The sequence below is a fragment of the Sorex araneus genome, chromosome 1, assembly GCF_027595985.1.
Source record: "Sorex araneus isolate mSorAra2 chromosome 1, mSorAra2.pri, whole genome shotgun sequence".
Taxonomy (NCBI): domain Eukaryota; kingdom Metazoa; phylum Chordata; class Mammalia; order Eulipotyphla; family Soricidae; genus Sorex; species Sorex araneus.
The window spans coordinates 145155136-145169612 of NC_073302.1; the positions used below are offsets into that span (position 1 = coordinate 145155136).

The window sequence follows — 14477 nt, forward strand, 5'->3', positions numbered from 1 at the left end:
GTAAGTGGTGGAAAATGTATAAAAACTGAGCCTACATGATTTTTGGCTGTCTTCCACTGCCTGGTAAATTAGCCCAGAGTCATCAATGAGTTGAGCCATCAGACCAGGTTTATCTTTCCCTATTTTCTAAATAAGTAAATAAGTAAGTCCCGCAGGCAGATAGGAAGGACACTACCTGCAAAGCCGTCGTCGAAAACATCAGAAGCTGGCATAACACGTCCATTTTAACGGAAATGGGTTCTGTATTATTTAATCAGGACGGCTTCTGGGCGATTCATGAACCACTTATTGAATCACCGAGTTTAAGAAATCTGAAAAAAAATATTGGGAGTTGGTAAACACCATCTCCTGATTGATCAATAGTATCTAGTGTTTCAGAATGACATGAAAGACTTCTTTTTCTTTTTTTTAAAACTCTACTGGCATTTTAAAGCCATGAAATTGTTTTCAGTTGAACATAGTAAATAGTGAATCTCTATAAATCATAGAAAACTCATTGTTAAAATCCACCATCATCTTTGGCCTACACAGTCACTAAGGAAGAAAGGTATGCATTTTATTGACTGAGCTGCAGTTTCTAAACAAGTCACCTTTCAAGATTTCTTTTTCTTGAGAAAAGAAAGTAAAAATAGGATGTTACGAGTCTTTCTGAGCCAACTATAAAACACAAATTTAAATGTAATCTCTGATAAAAATATCACTGGATTTTTAAAATGTTACACATAGCTGTTAAAGCAATTAAGTTACTACATTAATAAAAGGGAACAGAGAAATTAAAGATTACTATTATGTCCTTGAGGTGTCAGTAAATGGGCCTTTTAAAGAGCCTTGTGTTTTTTTTAAAAAAATCTTTATTCCTTGGTCAGATTACAGAGTTGTTCAGTTAATGTTAAAGTGGGTATATGGGCAACTCTCCCCAAATCTTTCTTTTGTATCTACCTTACTAACGGCTTTAACTTTTTGAGCATTCCTATAAGGGTGAAAACAGAAATATTTTTATAATATACAGAATAAACAAATCATTCGAACCTAATAAACACTAACCATGTTTATACATGCAAAACAGCAAAGAAGAAATAAGACTTAAATAATGCTCTTGGTCTTTTGATTAATTGTTTTCACCGATTCAATAGAATGACTCATTGCAACTAGTAATAATTTTACATCTTCCATCAAACCAGTGGGAATTTCTTAACTGTATTTTATCAGCGACTTAGTGATTCCCTTTTAAAGTGTTTAACAGTCTAAACATGGTGTTATACAGCCTAAACACGGTTTCAACTAGGCAGGGTTTGGCAAGAGATCAAACCTGGTTCTTGTAGTTGGGATACAGAGACAGTCCTAATAAATGGGGTTGTGCAACTGAAAAGGAATAGAGGACAAAAAAATAAAAGGTACTGAAAAAAGGAGGAAATTCTTCAAAAACACACATGAATACTAAGTATGTTATATAGTTTGTCTTTCTGGTGACAGACATCCAGATTCCATTATGAAATAAAGAGCCAAGTCAAGGGAGAAATTCCAGATCTGACTTGATTTCTGGGGAGAGCAGATCTTCAACAATGTTTAAAATTTAGGTAATATGATCTCATTAAAAACATCTTGGAAAATGATATGGCTGGTGTTTTTTTTTTGTTAAAAAACCACCAAAAGTTTAAAACTACCACAAATTCTCTGTGTTCTGTTTTTATAATCTTTTGCCAAGTTTGGGCACTAAACAAGTACAGTGTTATAATTACGTATTACCACGATTAAAATTTTTTAGGTTACAATAGGATTCTCCAGAAGAACAGTCTTGTGAAATAAATTTCAAATTCCTTCAGTTGGATTTATAAGTTAATACAAGAGAGACCCTTTTAAACATTTATGATTTGATTTCTGGTTGAGCAAAGCCTTGTATATGGGAGATTTAAATCTTTTGTTTGGGATTTTAACAAACATACATTCTGGGGCTAGAGAGATTAGCATAGCAGGTATGATGCTTTCCTTGTCCTCAACTGGACCAACTTTGATGCCTGGTGTGCTCCTCATATGGTGCCCTGCCAGGAATGATCCCTGGCACCCAAGTGAAGCCTGGTGCATAACCTCTGCCAGAGTGATACCTGAGTGCAGCTCCAGGAATAAATCCTGAGCACTGCTGGGTGTAACCCCCCAAAAAAAAATTAAAGAAATTTTTTATGTAATAAGTTTCATAATCTGATTATTTAAAAATATCAAGCAATTTTTAATTTAAAAAATGTTACACTACAGGGGCTGGAGCGATAGCACAGCGGGTAGGGCGTTCGCCTTGCATGCGGCCGACCCGGGTTAGATCCCCGGCATCCCATATGGTCCCCCAAGCACCGCCAGGAGTAATTCCTGAGTGCAGAGCCAGGAGTAACCCCTGAGCATCGCTGGGTGTGACCCAAAAAGGAAAAAAAAAAAGTTACACTACATAAAGCTTAATTTTTTTTAATTTGTACTATAATCATATTCATTGAACAAGACAAATGCTTCATGTCTCCATATCTGATTCATTTTTTTCACAGAATGTTCTTTTTTCTTAGGAAAATAAGACATAAAACATTTGAAAATAATAATAAAGTAATAAAGCTTAAAACCACACTCTTATTTTGAAAAATAGTATCTACCACACAATGAGTCTAGTATTTTATACCCATTGTAGCATTCCATATAATTATATGCATAACAACATGAATATAGAAGTATTATAACCTCAACTCATTTAATAATTGATGTCACTGAAGTATGTAAAGTTTTTTAAAATATGCCCAAATTTACATAGCAAGTGAGAACTTAATTTCATTATAAAGTTAATCTTGAAGTCCTATGAAGGTGAGTTCGGAGAATCGTCTGTTTTCCTAATGAACTACTCCTGAGCTCATCATTCCTCTTTCCATTTAAAACCAGACTCTTCAAATAGACCTTAAGAACCAGCAGAGAAGCTCCCACGCCATAGCAAAGATATTCCTTATTACATTTTCGAAGAAAAATTTTTGTTTCCTGGGTGTTTATTTTGGTTGTTGTTATTGTTTGTTTGTTACTATAGATATTTTGTCATTCTTGCAAATGTCAATTTTTTCATTAACAAAATGAAATTACAACAAATTATTGTTTGGCTTATAGTCTACTAAATTATATAGATTTGAACTCTTCCCGATACTACGACTCATTTATTGAACATTTCTAGAACTTATTATAATCAACCCTATATGCGTCCTAGTTCCCGTTTCTCAAATGTTTTTAGTCGACTCTGTTTAAGGATGGGAAATTGCCATAATGTTTCATGGAAGTTATTTTGGAAATGACCTTAAATATCAGTAGGTCCTGTAAAAATTGATCCTTATGCAAAGTATGAAACATCACATGTAGACTTATACCAGTAGCTCACTTCTGAAGCAATTCATCACTATTCTCCAGAGATTACTTACTCTAGAAAGCTGGTGATATAGTCTCGGCTGCAGGCAGACCAGGAAAAAGGATTGGTGTTTGCAGTAATGTGAGCTGCCATAAGCTTTGCTGCTTCATGACCTTTCGTCCCACAAGAATTCCCAATTCCATCATGATTCATACCAAAACTGTTTTAACAAGGAACAAACATAAAAGAAAGAAATTAGAAAAAATAACAGAAAGCCCTGAGATAGCCTTCATTGCCTTATTTAATTATTTGTTAGCCTTATCAACATATTCCTTTCATTGAGATAAACCAGATCCTCTAAGGAAATACAGGATTAAACTTAGAGAGACTAAGAACTAATTCAATATGTAATATATTTCTAACTTCCTTTATATGTATTATATACTATCAAATGTTACATGATACAAATGATCTCTCTTTAAATACAGGGGATATGCGTTAACTCTCATTTTGTAAATGAGAAAAACTGAGATTTAGTCAGAACCTACTAAAGATAATAGTTAGAAAATATTGACATTTTTAGTGAAATCTGATCTTTCTCTTTTTTTGATGCCACACCTGATTGTGGTCAGGGATTACTCCTGGCTCTGTGCTCAGGGATCAATGCTGGGGGCTCAGGAATGCCAACTTTTGAAAAGGGATGGCCACATCATGGCAAGAGACCTTCCCACTCTATTCTTTGTCCCTTGAATCTGACTTTCAACATACTAGAATGAATTTATACTATCTCACAATACCTAATCAAAAAAAAAACTATAGAAAGATGGTTATGATTTGTTGCATTCTAGATGTAAACCAGAGATTTCCAAATTTATTTGGCCTACTGCCCCTTTTTCAGAAAACCAAACAAAACAAAACACACTCAGAATCCCCTGAAAATCTATCTTTCACCAAATATGAGCACACCCCAGTTCCTCTTTAAGTGGTGTCTCCCTTCCTGGATCGTTCCAGCACCCCAATGGGGAAGTATTTCCCACTTTGGGAAATGAAGGCAGGGACCAAAGAAATCCCTTCTCTTATTAATATACATAAAGGAGAATTAAATGTGTCTTAATTTTATGTCTGTGTTTTCAAAATATATACTTAAAATTTTTGATGCAATTAAGGATCATAAACAGGTTTTCTTCACCACGGCCTCCCTTTATTTTTTAAAACTATTTTTTTTGTCATCTATGCCTCTGCCCAATAACTTAGTGCTATCAATCTGATAAAAAATACTCAGTGATAAATTATAGTTTTTATCAGTTAAAGATCATATTTACTGTAAATTAATATTCCTTAAAATGTAATAATAGTAGGACTGTCTTCATTGTGACATTCTAATAAATGTTTCATGATATGTATTCAAGGAAATAAGTATTTTGTGAGAAAAGATATATAACATAGATATTTGTGGAAGAAAAATCTGAGAGGTAATTGAGAACAGATAATTATAAACTACTATGTGAAAGTAAATAATCCCATTGGCAGTGAAGAGACATGGAAGATTTGTAAGAACAATTGAAGATTTCTGAGCAGCATATGGACTTCATCTCTATTTTAAACAGGTTATTATAGTAGCTCTATGGAGGAAACATTAGAGTGGTAATAGGACGGTGCCAAGGAGAAGAGCTAGGAGTTCATTACAGTTGAGAAATGATGTTGGTCTGAACTAAGACACTGAATAAAGAAGCAGGATTAGATTTGAGATATGTTTAAGAGTCTGAATGAATTTGGCCTTCATAAATACTACATAAGAGTAAAACTAATGACATATATTATATCCATAAGACAGGGATAGAATAATTCAGGTAGAAGAACTAGAATAAGTTAAGAAAGCAAAGTATATGATAGTTTCCAGAGCCTTAAATTGAGTGACCTGAGGAACATGAATATGGGGTTTATAGACTGTTGATCTAGACGTATATTTTATCAATTAATCAACTACTTCAGGTTGGAGAGATAGTACAGAGGGTAGGATATTTGCCTTTTATAGAGCACACCAGTTTCAATTCCTGGCACCCCAAGTGGTTCCCCAAGCCCACCAAGAGTGTTCTCTGAGTTCAGAACCAAGAGTAAACCTTGAGCATTGCTGGGTGAGGCCCAAAGTCAAAAGTTAAATTAAAAGGCCGCATAAGGCCAGTGCCTTCTCTATTTCTCTCCAGCCTCTTTTGTAATAAGATGCACAATGAGTTACCAATTGCAATGGCAATTAATTTAATTGAATATTCTTAAAAGAGGTATAAAATGATTTTATTTTGCATTATCAATATTTGCAATATTCTAGATAATCCATCCTTTTTACAATTTCTTAACAATAACATTTTTAAACATCAACTAAAAAATGCACAACAAGGTTGATTAGTTTTTTGTGTTTTCTTTTTTTTGGTGAAGTGTTGGAACGCGGTGTGGTATGTAGAACTCAGAGCTTTGCACTTGCTGGGCATGACCTAATGACTTAAAACATACAGAATCAAATGAGCTCTATTCTGAGGCCAAAGCATAACATTTTTTAAATATCTTTTTAAAAATATATGAGAGAAAAGCCTTTGAAAAATACTTATCTCAAATCTCCAACAAATGAAATGTTACATTCTATTCCTACTAAAAATCTTTTAGTATAGGCCTCCTCTGTTCCTGAACGCCCATGATCTCAGAGGCCCACTAACTACTTTCGGCATCTAGCAGCTTCTTGCAGAAATGCCTCTAGACCGTGAATTAAGCTACAGCCCCATGCCACCCAGGGGCAGGGGACAGGGGGAAGGTTTTTCTCTCTAGGCCTTTCCTTTCAGCAGCAGCGTGGTGACTGCCATCTTATAAGGCCCACTAAACAGAGGTACGAGCTTGGAGTGACATGACTTCTGGCAGAATTTTTTCTGGACTTAACTACTAAAATACCAGAAATCCAAAACCATGCAGCCATGACAGCAGCCGCACGACCTCATATGCTCTTCATTTTCAGCAATGGAAAACAAATTATCAAATGATGCCTTTTCAGCAGGTCTGATTTTGGGGGGGAAATTCCAAATAATAATAGTGAGTTTTCTGTTGAAATATTGAATGTAATCAAAGTAAAGAGAGAGTACAGTGAAAATGATCAGCTACACAGGAGGTGGGGAGCAGGGTGGTGGGATGGGAGATATACTGGGGTTCTTGGTGGTGGAACATGTGCACTGGTGAAGTGATGGGTGTTTGATCATTGTATGACTGAGACTTAAATCTAAAATCTTTGTAACTTTTCTCATGGTGATTCAACTTAAAAATTTTTTAAAATTAAAAAAAATCTTTTATGGTACCAGATGCAGATGGCTACCCTGAAGATTAAGGTATCAGTTGTCCAAGAGAAAAATGTACTTTGTAGCTTATATATCAAATTGAAGAAATTGCAAAAAGAATCTGACCAATGTCAAATAGTTTCCTGACTGTAACACAAAGTGAAATGTAGGTTTATAATAGTCATTTATGACACAGCTCTAAAAGATTCTCCTAATAATTAGGCAAGTACAAAATATGTTTCTCTTTGTGAAGAGGCCCTGCCGAGAAAATCCTGTTAGTGTAGAGTTTGCCAAAAAATTTTTTTAAAAAACTAGTGATCAAGAATAATAAACAAGATTATACTTTAAAACCACCACAGTGGCAAAAAATAGAATGCTAGCGAAGACTGCTGGCAGTGGGATACAGAAATGGGAATCTGAGAGTTCAACGGTTGTAGTGTGACCAGAGTAACTGTTTTTCACTGAGAGCAATTCATTTGCCAGTACCTTGTCAAGTTAAATAGGCAGATACGATATGATTCAGCAAGCCTATCTTTGGATATATACTTCAGAAACATTGCCAAAGGAGGCATATGTGGGGATAATCAAGAGAGAATTATCGATGAAAACAAGGAGCTAAGGATAATCTAGGTATTTGTCACTGACATATTTAGGCAAATGCATATTATGGAAAACTAAGCACTGGTTGGAAACGGCAAACAAGATAGATGTCCACATATAAATATGAACAGATCTCAAAAATGATGAAAAATAAGAAAAAGGAACAATGTCTATAATACTATACCATATTTATAAACCAAAATTACATATGTAGTCAGGCCAAGAAATTGTTCCACGTTAAAGATTAAAGAGACACAACTAAGTACAATGGATATTGGATTGAGGAAGAGAATATTATAAAGAGTATTTCTGGGATAGTTGATGAAATTTGAGTATGGATTATATATATTAGATAATAGTACAGCATCGATGTTCAAAAAATTCTAATTGGATAATTATACTGTGGTTATACAGAGTTAAAACTTTTTAAGAAAAACACATGCTGAAATATTTAAGAATACCTTATAACTAATAGGACATAGTGTCTTATAACTTCTGACAAGTAACTTGAAAAAATATTCACATATACAGAGAGACATCAGCAAATGTTGCAAAATATTAACTTTTTAAAAATCTGATCAATGGGGCACGTAGGGAAATTTCTACAATATCAATTTCTCTATACCTTTATAAGGATTTACAACTTTAAAAGTTAAAAATAAATATGGGAATATATATAATAGCCTCCAATGTTTTATAAATATCATATGAATTGAAACATCAATTTTACACATCAAATTTATTAGAATACTAACTATGGTAAGGGAGAGAAAGAAGTAGTAAATAGAGATACAGAAATAAATATATATCATGTATGTTAAACAATAGGGTTCTTGCTAGGACTGATAATTACATTGTGCCAAGAACTAAAGAAGAGAGATAGATAGACAGACAGACACACTACACACGGGGAGAGAGAGAGAGAGAGAGAGAGAGAGAGGGAAAGAGAGAGAGGGAGAGAGAGAGAGAGAGAAGACAAACTCGTCTCTGATCTTGAATTTCAAAAAATTGTTTTATAAAAAGAGAAAGAGGATACACCATACAAATACCTTCAGAACCCGTGCCAGGCTGTTTCATCCAGGGCAACCCAGAGAGGGGCAGACCCAGCCCTTGTAGCCAAAAATCTGCAGAACTCAATTGCTGCCATGCTCACAGTTGCTCTCCACTCGCTAGGACAAACCTCACACGAGTCTATCTATTCCTGAACCGAGGCTGTGACATCCCATACTTTACACCACTGATATACCAAGCACAGCACATTCGATGGGGTTTAAAGTAGAAGGCAACTAATCTTAGGGGGAAATATACAGAGAGCTATATACATGTATATATATATCTGTATATATATGTATATATATCACTATATCACTGTATCACTGTCATCCTGTTGCTCATCGATTTGCTTGAGTGGGCGCTTGAGTAATGTCTCATTTGTCCCCGTTGTGTTCAGGGTCAGGGGAATGAGGCCCATTATTGTTACTGTTTTTTGCATATCAAATACGCCATGGGTAGCTTGCCAGGCTCTACCCTGCAAGATTCTGCATAGCTCTCTTCCGGGAGCTTTGTTTTATGGTCTCTGGATCTTTGCTGTTGATTAGATCACATGGAGGTAGGGGTGGTTTGTGGGTGTGACTGCCAAGCTACTGGAAATTAGGGGACCTGGGTGGAGGAGGCCCAGTCCTGATCTGAGCAGGCTTGGAGATCTCAGCCTCAGGTCCTGCATACCTGGGTTCCTCTGTAAGTTCTTTCATGCGTGAGGCTCGTCCAAGCATGTAGAAAGTGGCCTTGAGCATGGTTGTCTGAGTTCCTGAGGTTTTCGGCTGCTGGGGCTCTGCTTGGGGTGGGGAGGAAAACTCAACCTGCTCCAATCGGAAGTGCCCCAGTGAACACAGCCTGGCACAGGGGCAGGATTCTGCATATATATATATATATATATATATATATACACACACATATATATGCATTTATATATATAAGCATGCAAGGCTCAACCTTAAATAACATGTTACTAATCTCTTATAGAAGGACTTAATGGGAATGCCCTGCCACATAGGCAGGGTGGGGTGGGGCGTATCGGGTGAAGGTGTGGGAGGGATACTGGGATCATCAGGAGTGGAGATTGGGCACTGGTGGAGGGATGGTTACTCAAGCATTGTATAACTGAAACAAAAGCACAAAAATTTCTATGTCTGTTTTTTAACTGTACCTCACAATGATTCACTAATAAAAAAAAAAAAGGCTTATGGTTCCTGGGTGAAATACAATATTCACACACTTTTCTCTAAGAAAACTTTTTTGGATCATTTTTAGAGCATTAATCATAAAAAGCAATACAAAATAAATTACTTGGGTTCTGCTTTGGTGGCAGAGTTTGAGGTTTGGGATGGAAATATTCGAAATATGGTGGTAGCAAGGTGTAATGGTGGTGGGATTGGTTTTTGAATATTAAATGCAGTCGATTATTGTGAACAACTTTGTAAAACTAAAATAAAATTTAAAAAAAAAGAAAAAGAGAAGGAACAAATGAAAGTTTAGGACCCACCCTCATATGTGCTAACAAGAAAATATGTCCACGTTAGGTTGCTTATTTTATTGGTTTGATACTATTTTGCTTTGGGGACACACCTGGTGGTACTCAGAGCTCACTGCTTGCTCTGTGCTCGGGACTTCTCCTCATGCTGTATGGGGAACCACACATGGTTTTAGAGATTCAAACTGGATCGGCAGAATGCAAGGCAAGCACCTTCACTCTTGTACTTTCTCACCACATTAGTTTCACATGGTTAATAACATATTTCTGATTACATACTGGTAATCAGGGCTGGGGTGATAGCACAGCGGTAGGGCGTTTGCCTTTCACGTGGCTGACCCGGGTTCGATTCCTCCGCCCCTCTTGGAGAACCTGGCAAGCTACCGAGAGTATCCTGCCCGCAGGGCAGAGCCTGGCAAGCTACCTGTGGTGTATTCAATATGCCAAAAACAGTAACAAGAAGTCTCACAATGAAGACGTTACTGGTGGGTGCAAATTGATGAGCAATGGGATGACAGTGACAGTGACTGGTTATTTATTATTACTTTTGGAGAGTACTAAGAAAAGAGACAAATGGAGTGGGCAAATGTTGGAGGATACTATATTCTTTTGGCCTGCATTTTGCTTGGTATGTTAAGTCTGCAAGGTCCTGATAAGTCTTTACCTAGGTTGCCCGTCAGAATAACTTTGAAAAAGGAGGTAAATCGAAGAGTAGTACTATTTACTACTTGCTATAAAAGTGGGAGAACCCCCCAGTTTAGTAATTTTCTGTTTTGATACAAATTCACTGTGTGAAGGATTTATTTGGGTCATATTGTATTACCCTGACGGGAAATAGAGTCAAGAGGGATCAAAATAAATATAATACTTTTACTGATTGATGTGCTGGAAAGTGTAAAATCTCTTAGGCCAGGAATCTTATGCTAACAACCATGCAATAGTAATTGTATGCTTATTAGTCTATAAGTAGGACACAATTTAATATCAAATTTAATTAGAGAAGTCTGTGGCTAATTAAGATACCATGCCCAATGATCAAAAGCCATGCAATCCTAAAAGCAAAGTACTATAAATTAGTTTCAATTTTTCATAAAATAAAGCCCAAGTTTTCAGTAATATGTATTAAATCAAAGTAGACTTTTTTTTTTTTTTTGCTATTGCCTCTCTACACCCTCCCAGGAAATAAATTGTGTATTGAAGATTTTCAACTAGTCTCTTAATGAGTACAAATAAAAGATCAGAAATTCCTTTCCCCATATCTTTTTTGTTATTTCAGTTTTTATCTTAAAGGTATCAAGAATGGGGCTGGAGAAATAGCACAGCAAAATATTGATCAGAAGTCTAACTTGGGGCTGGAGTGAGAGCACAGTGGGTAGGGTGTTTGTCCTGCACTCGGCCAACCTGGGTTTGATTCCCAGCTTCCCATATGGTCCCCTGAGAACTACCAGAGGTAATTCCTGATCGCAGAGTCAGGAATAACCCCTGTGTATCGCCAGGTGTGACCCAAAAAGCAAAAAAAAAAAAAAAAAAACCCAAAGTATCAAGAACACTTCTTATATGTACATTGTTGAGTAAAACACCAACTTCCACTTTTCCTCCAAGATAACATCCAAAAGTCCAAAAATAAAATAAAATAAATGCGAATTCTTCATGTTCAATGAGAAACAATAAACTTTTGTTGGCTTTGTTTGTTTGATTTTTGACTAAACCTGGTGTTCAAGGGTTACTCCTGGCTCTGCATTCAGGTATCACATTCACCAGTGCCAAGGGGGCCATACGGGAAGCAGGGAATCAAACTGAAAACCTGGGTCAGACACGTGCAAATCAAGCACCTTTCTCACTGTGCTATTTCTCCAGCACCAAAAGCAATAAACTTCTAAAACTACAAACCACAGTCTTCTACATGGAAGGATAAGTGACTATAAGTCACTTAAGAAAGACAGAAGATGATTTTAGGAAATGGAAAATATTACATGCCCATGAGTTTAGAAGAATCAATTTTGTCAAAATGACCATTTTACATAAATTATTGTATAAATTTAATGCAATCCCCATTCAAGTTCAGATGATATTCTTAAAGACTTAGAATAGTCAATAATAAAATTTTACAAATCTTAAAACTGGCTGAGTAGCCAAAACTACATTGAGAAATAAGAAATTTAAAGGTATCTCATTACCTAACTTGAAACCATATCATAATCCCCAAATACAAGTCCCCAGACATCTGATCAACTAATTTCTGACAAAAGAGCCAGGTACACGAAATGAAGTAAAGTTAGCCTCTAAATAACCACATGTAAAAATAATGAAGCTGGACTTATATCTTATATCTTACAGAAGTCAATTCAAAATAGACTTAAAAACTTTGAGATCAGAGGAGAATCCATATAATTCAATGGCAGAACATCCCAAAATCTTGACCTCAAAGGCAATTTCAATAATTGCCTTCTGATTCCATTGGCAAAGGCAACAGAAACAAAAATAAACAAATAGGATGATAAATAGATCAGATAGATAAATATCAAAACAAACAAATAGATAAAAATTAAAGAGTTTCTGCATGACAGAAAAAAACACAGGCTAGGGCTGGAGAGTTAGTACAGCAGAGATGGCACTTGCCTTGCATTCAGCCAACTCAGATTCGATCTGCAGCATCCCATATGGTCCCTGAGCACCACAGGGATTAATTACACCACAGGAAGTAATTCCCGTGCAGAACCAGGAGTAAGCCCTGAGCATAGTCTGATATGTCAAAAAAAAGAATGAAAGGGAGAGAGAAAGGAAGAAAGAAAAGAAAGAAAGAAAGAAAGAAAGAAAGAAAGAAAGAAAGAAAGAAAGAAAGAAAGAAAGAAAGAAAGAAAGAAAGAAAGAAAGAAAGAAAGAAAGAAAGAGAGAGAGAAAGAAAGAGAGAAAGAGAGAAAGGAAGAAAGAGAGGAAGGAAGGAAGGAAGGAAGGAAGGAAGGAAGGAAGGAAGGAAGGAAGGAAGGAAGGAAGGAAGGAAGGAAGGAAGGAAGGAAGGAAGGGAAAGAAAGAAAGAAAGAAAGAAAGAAAGAAAGAAAGAAAGAAAGAAAGAAAGAAAGAAAGAAAGAAAGAAAGAAAGAAAGAAAGAAAGAAAGAAAGAAAGAAAGAAAGAAAGAAAGAAAGAAAGAAAGAAAGAAAGAAAGAAAGAAAGAAAGAAAGAAAGAAAGAAAGAAAGAAAGAAAGAAAGAAAGAAAGAAAGAAAGAAGAGCATGGACTAAAATTAAAGGACACCCAATGGAATAGGAGAAAATATTTGTACTCAACACATCAGAAAATGGTTTAATATATATATATAAGAAATTAACAAAGATCAGCAACAACAACCATACTACCAAAAAGAGAGAGAGAGAGAGAGAGAGAGAAAGAGAGAGAGAACATAAACACTTTTCTGAAGACAGATAAATGGGCAATAGGCACATGAAAAAGTGTTCATCATCACTTATTATCAGGAAATTTTAAGTCAAGAAGACAATGAGATAGCATCTCACACCTGTAATGGCACACATTAAAAAAACTGGGAACAATCTATGTTAGTAAGGATGTGGTGAGAAAGGAACTCTCATCTACTGCTGGTGGGATTGCTGTTTGTTTCAACTTCTATGGAAAACATTAAGTGCGTTTCTCAGAAAAGTAAGACTAGAACTGCCTTAAAACCCAGCAATTACATTTCTAGGTAACTACCCCCAGAACACGGAACCATTTCTTCAAAAGGGCATAAGCAAATCACTATTCATTGGAGCACTTTTAGCAACAGGTAGGATATGGAATCAACCTACATATCTGAAAGCAGATGTATGATGATGAGGGTGTGGCATAAACACAATATGGAATACTACGCAGCTTCAAGGAAGAACAATGTACAACTTGCTGCCACTTGGATAAAACTGAAGAGTACCATATTACTCAAAGTAAGTCAGAAGAAAGGTAAATACTAGATGATCTCACTTATCTGTGGTACATAGAATAACAGGACAAGAGAAATGCAAGGTATCAATGTGGGAGTATTTAGATTATCCTGGTACCTAGGTTGTAGAACTGAGAAGGATAGAAAAGGAAAAAAATTGATGGGGAAGGGAACTAAGAAGAGGTGATGGGAGGTAACAGGGGCAGGAGGCAGGAGCCTCAGACATGTTGGTGGTGTAGAGATTGGTAGGAGAGAAACTGGGAACATTGGTGGAGGGAGGTTGATATCGGTTGGTGCTGGAACATTGTGTGCCTAAAACTCAACTATGAATAACTTTGTAAATCATGGTGCCTTAATAAAAAATTAAAATTTGATTTAAAAAAATTAACATATTCTGAAATCTGTGGTACTTGAATTTTTTAAATCAAGTAGCGATAGCACAGCCGGTAGGGCGTTTGCCTTGCACACAGCCGACCCAGGTTCGATTCCTCTGTCCCTCTTGGAGAGCCCGGCAAGCTACCAAGAGTATCCCACCCACACGGCATATGTATTCAATATGCCCAAAACAGTAACAACAATTCTCACAACAAGTCTTACTGGTGCCCACTCGAGCAAATAGATGAACAACGGGATGACAGTGCTACAGCGCAGTGCTAAGTATTATTGGATCCAATGGTAAAACCAACTTGAGTTTTGTAATACACAGCCAAATTGTCTTCCAAAGTGACTTTTAATGATATTTAAGCCTCC

General features: G+C 36.2%; 1 protein-coding gene across 1 annotated transcript in view; it reads right to left on the reverse strand.

Moving 5' to 3' along the window:
- Nucleotides 1-14477, reverse strand: part of ADAMTS6 (ADAM metallopeptidase with thrombospondin type 1 motif 6) — a 264427-nt gene that overhangs the window by 126303 nt on the left and 123647 nt on the right. Inside the window, exon 10 of the mRNA XM_004608478.2 lies at nt 3432-3578. Coding sequence (XP_004608535.1) covers nt 3432-3578 — 147 coding nt within the window. The remainder of the gene's footprint in view (nt 1-3431; nt 3579-14477) is intronic.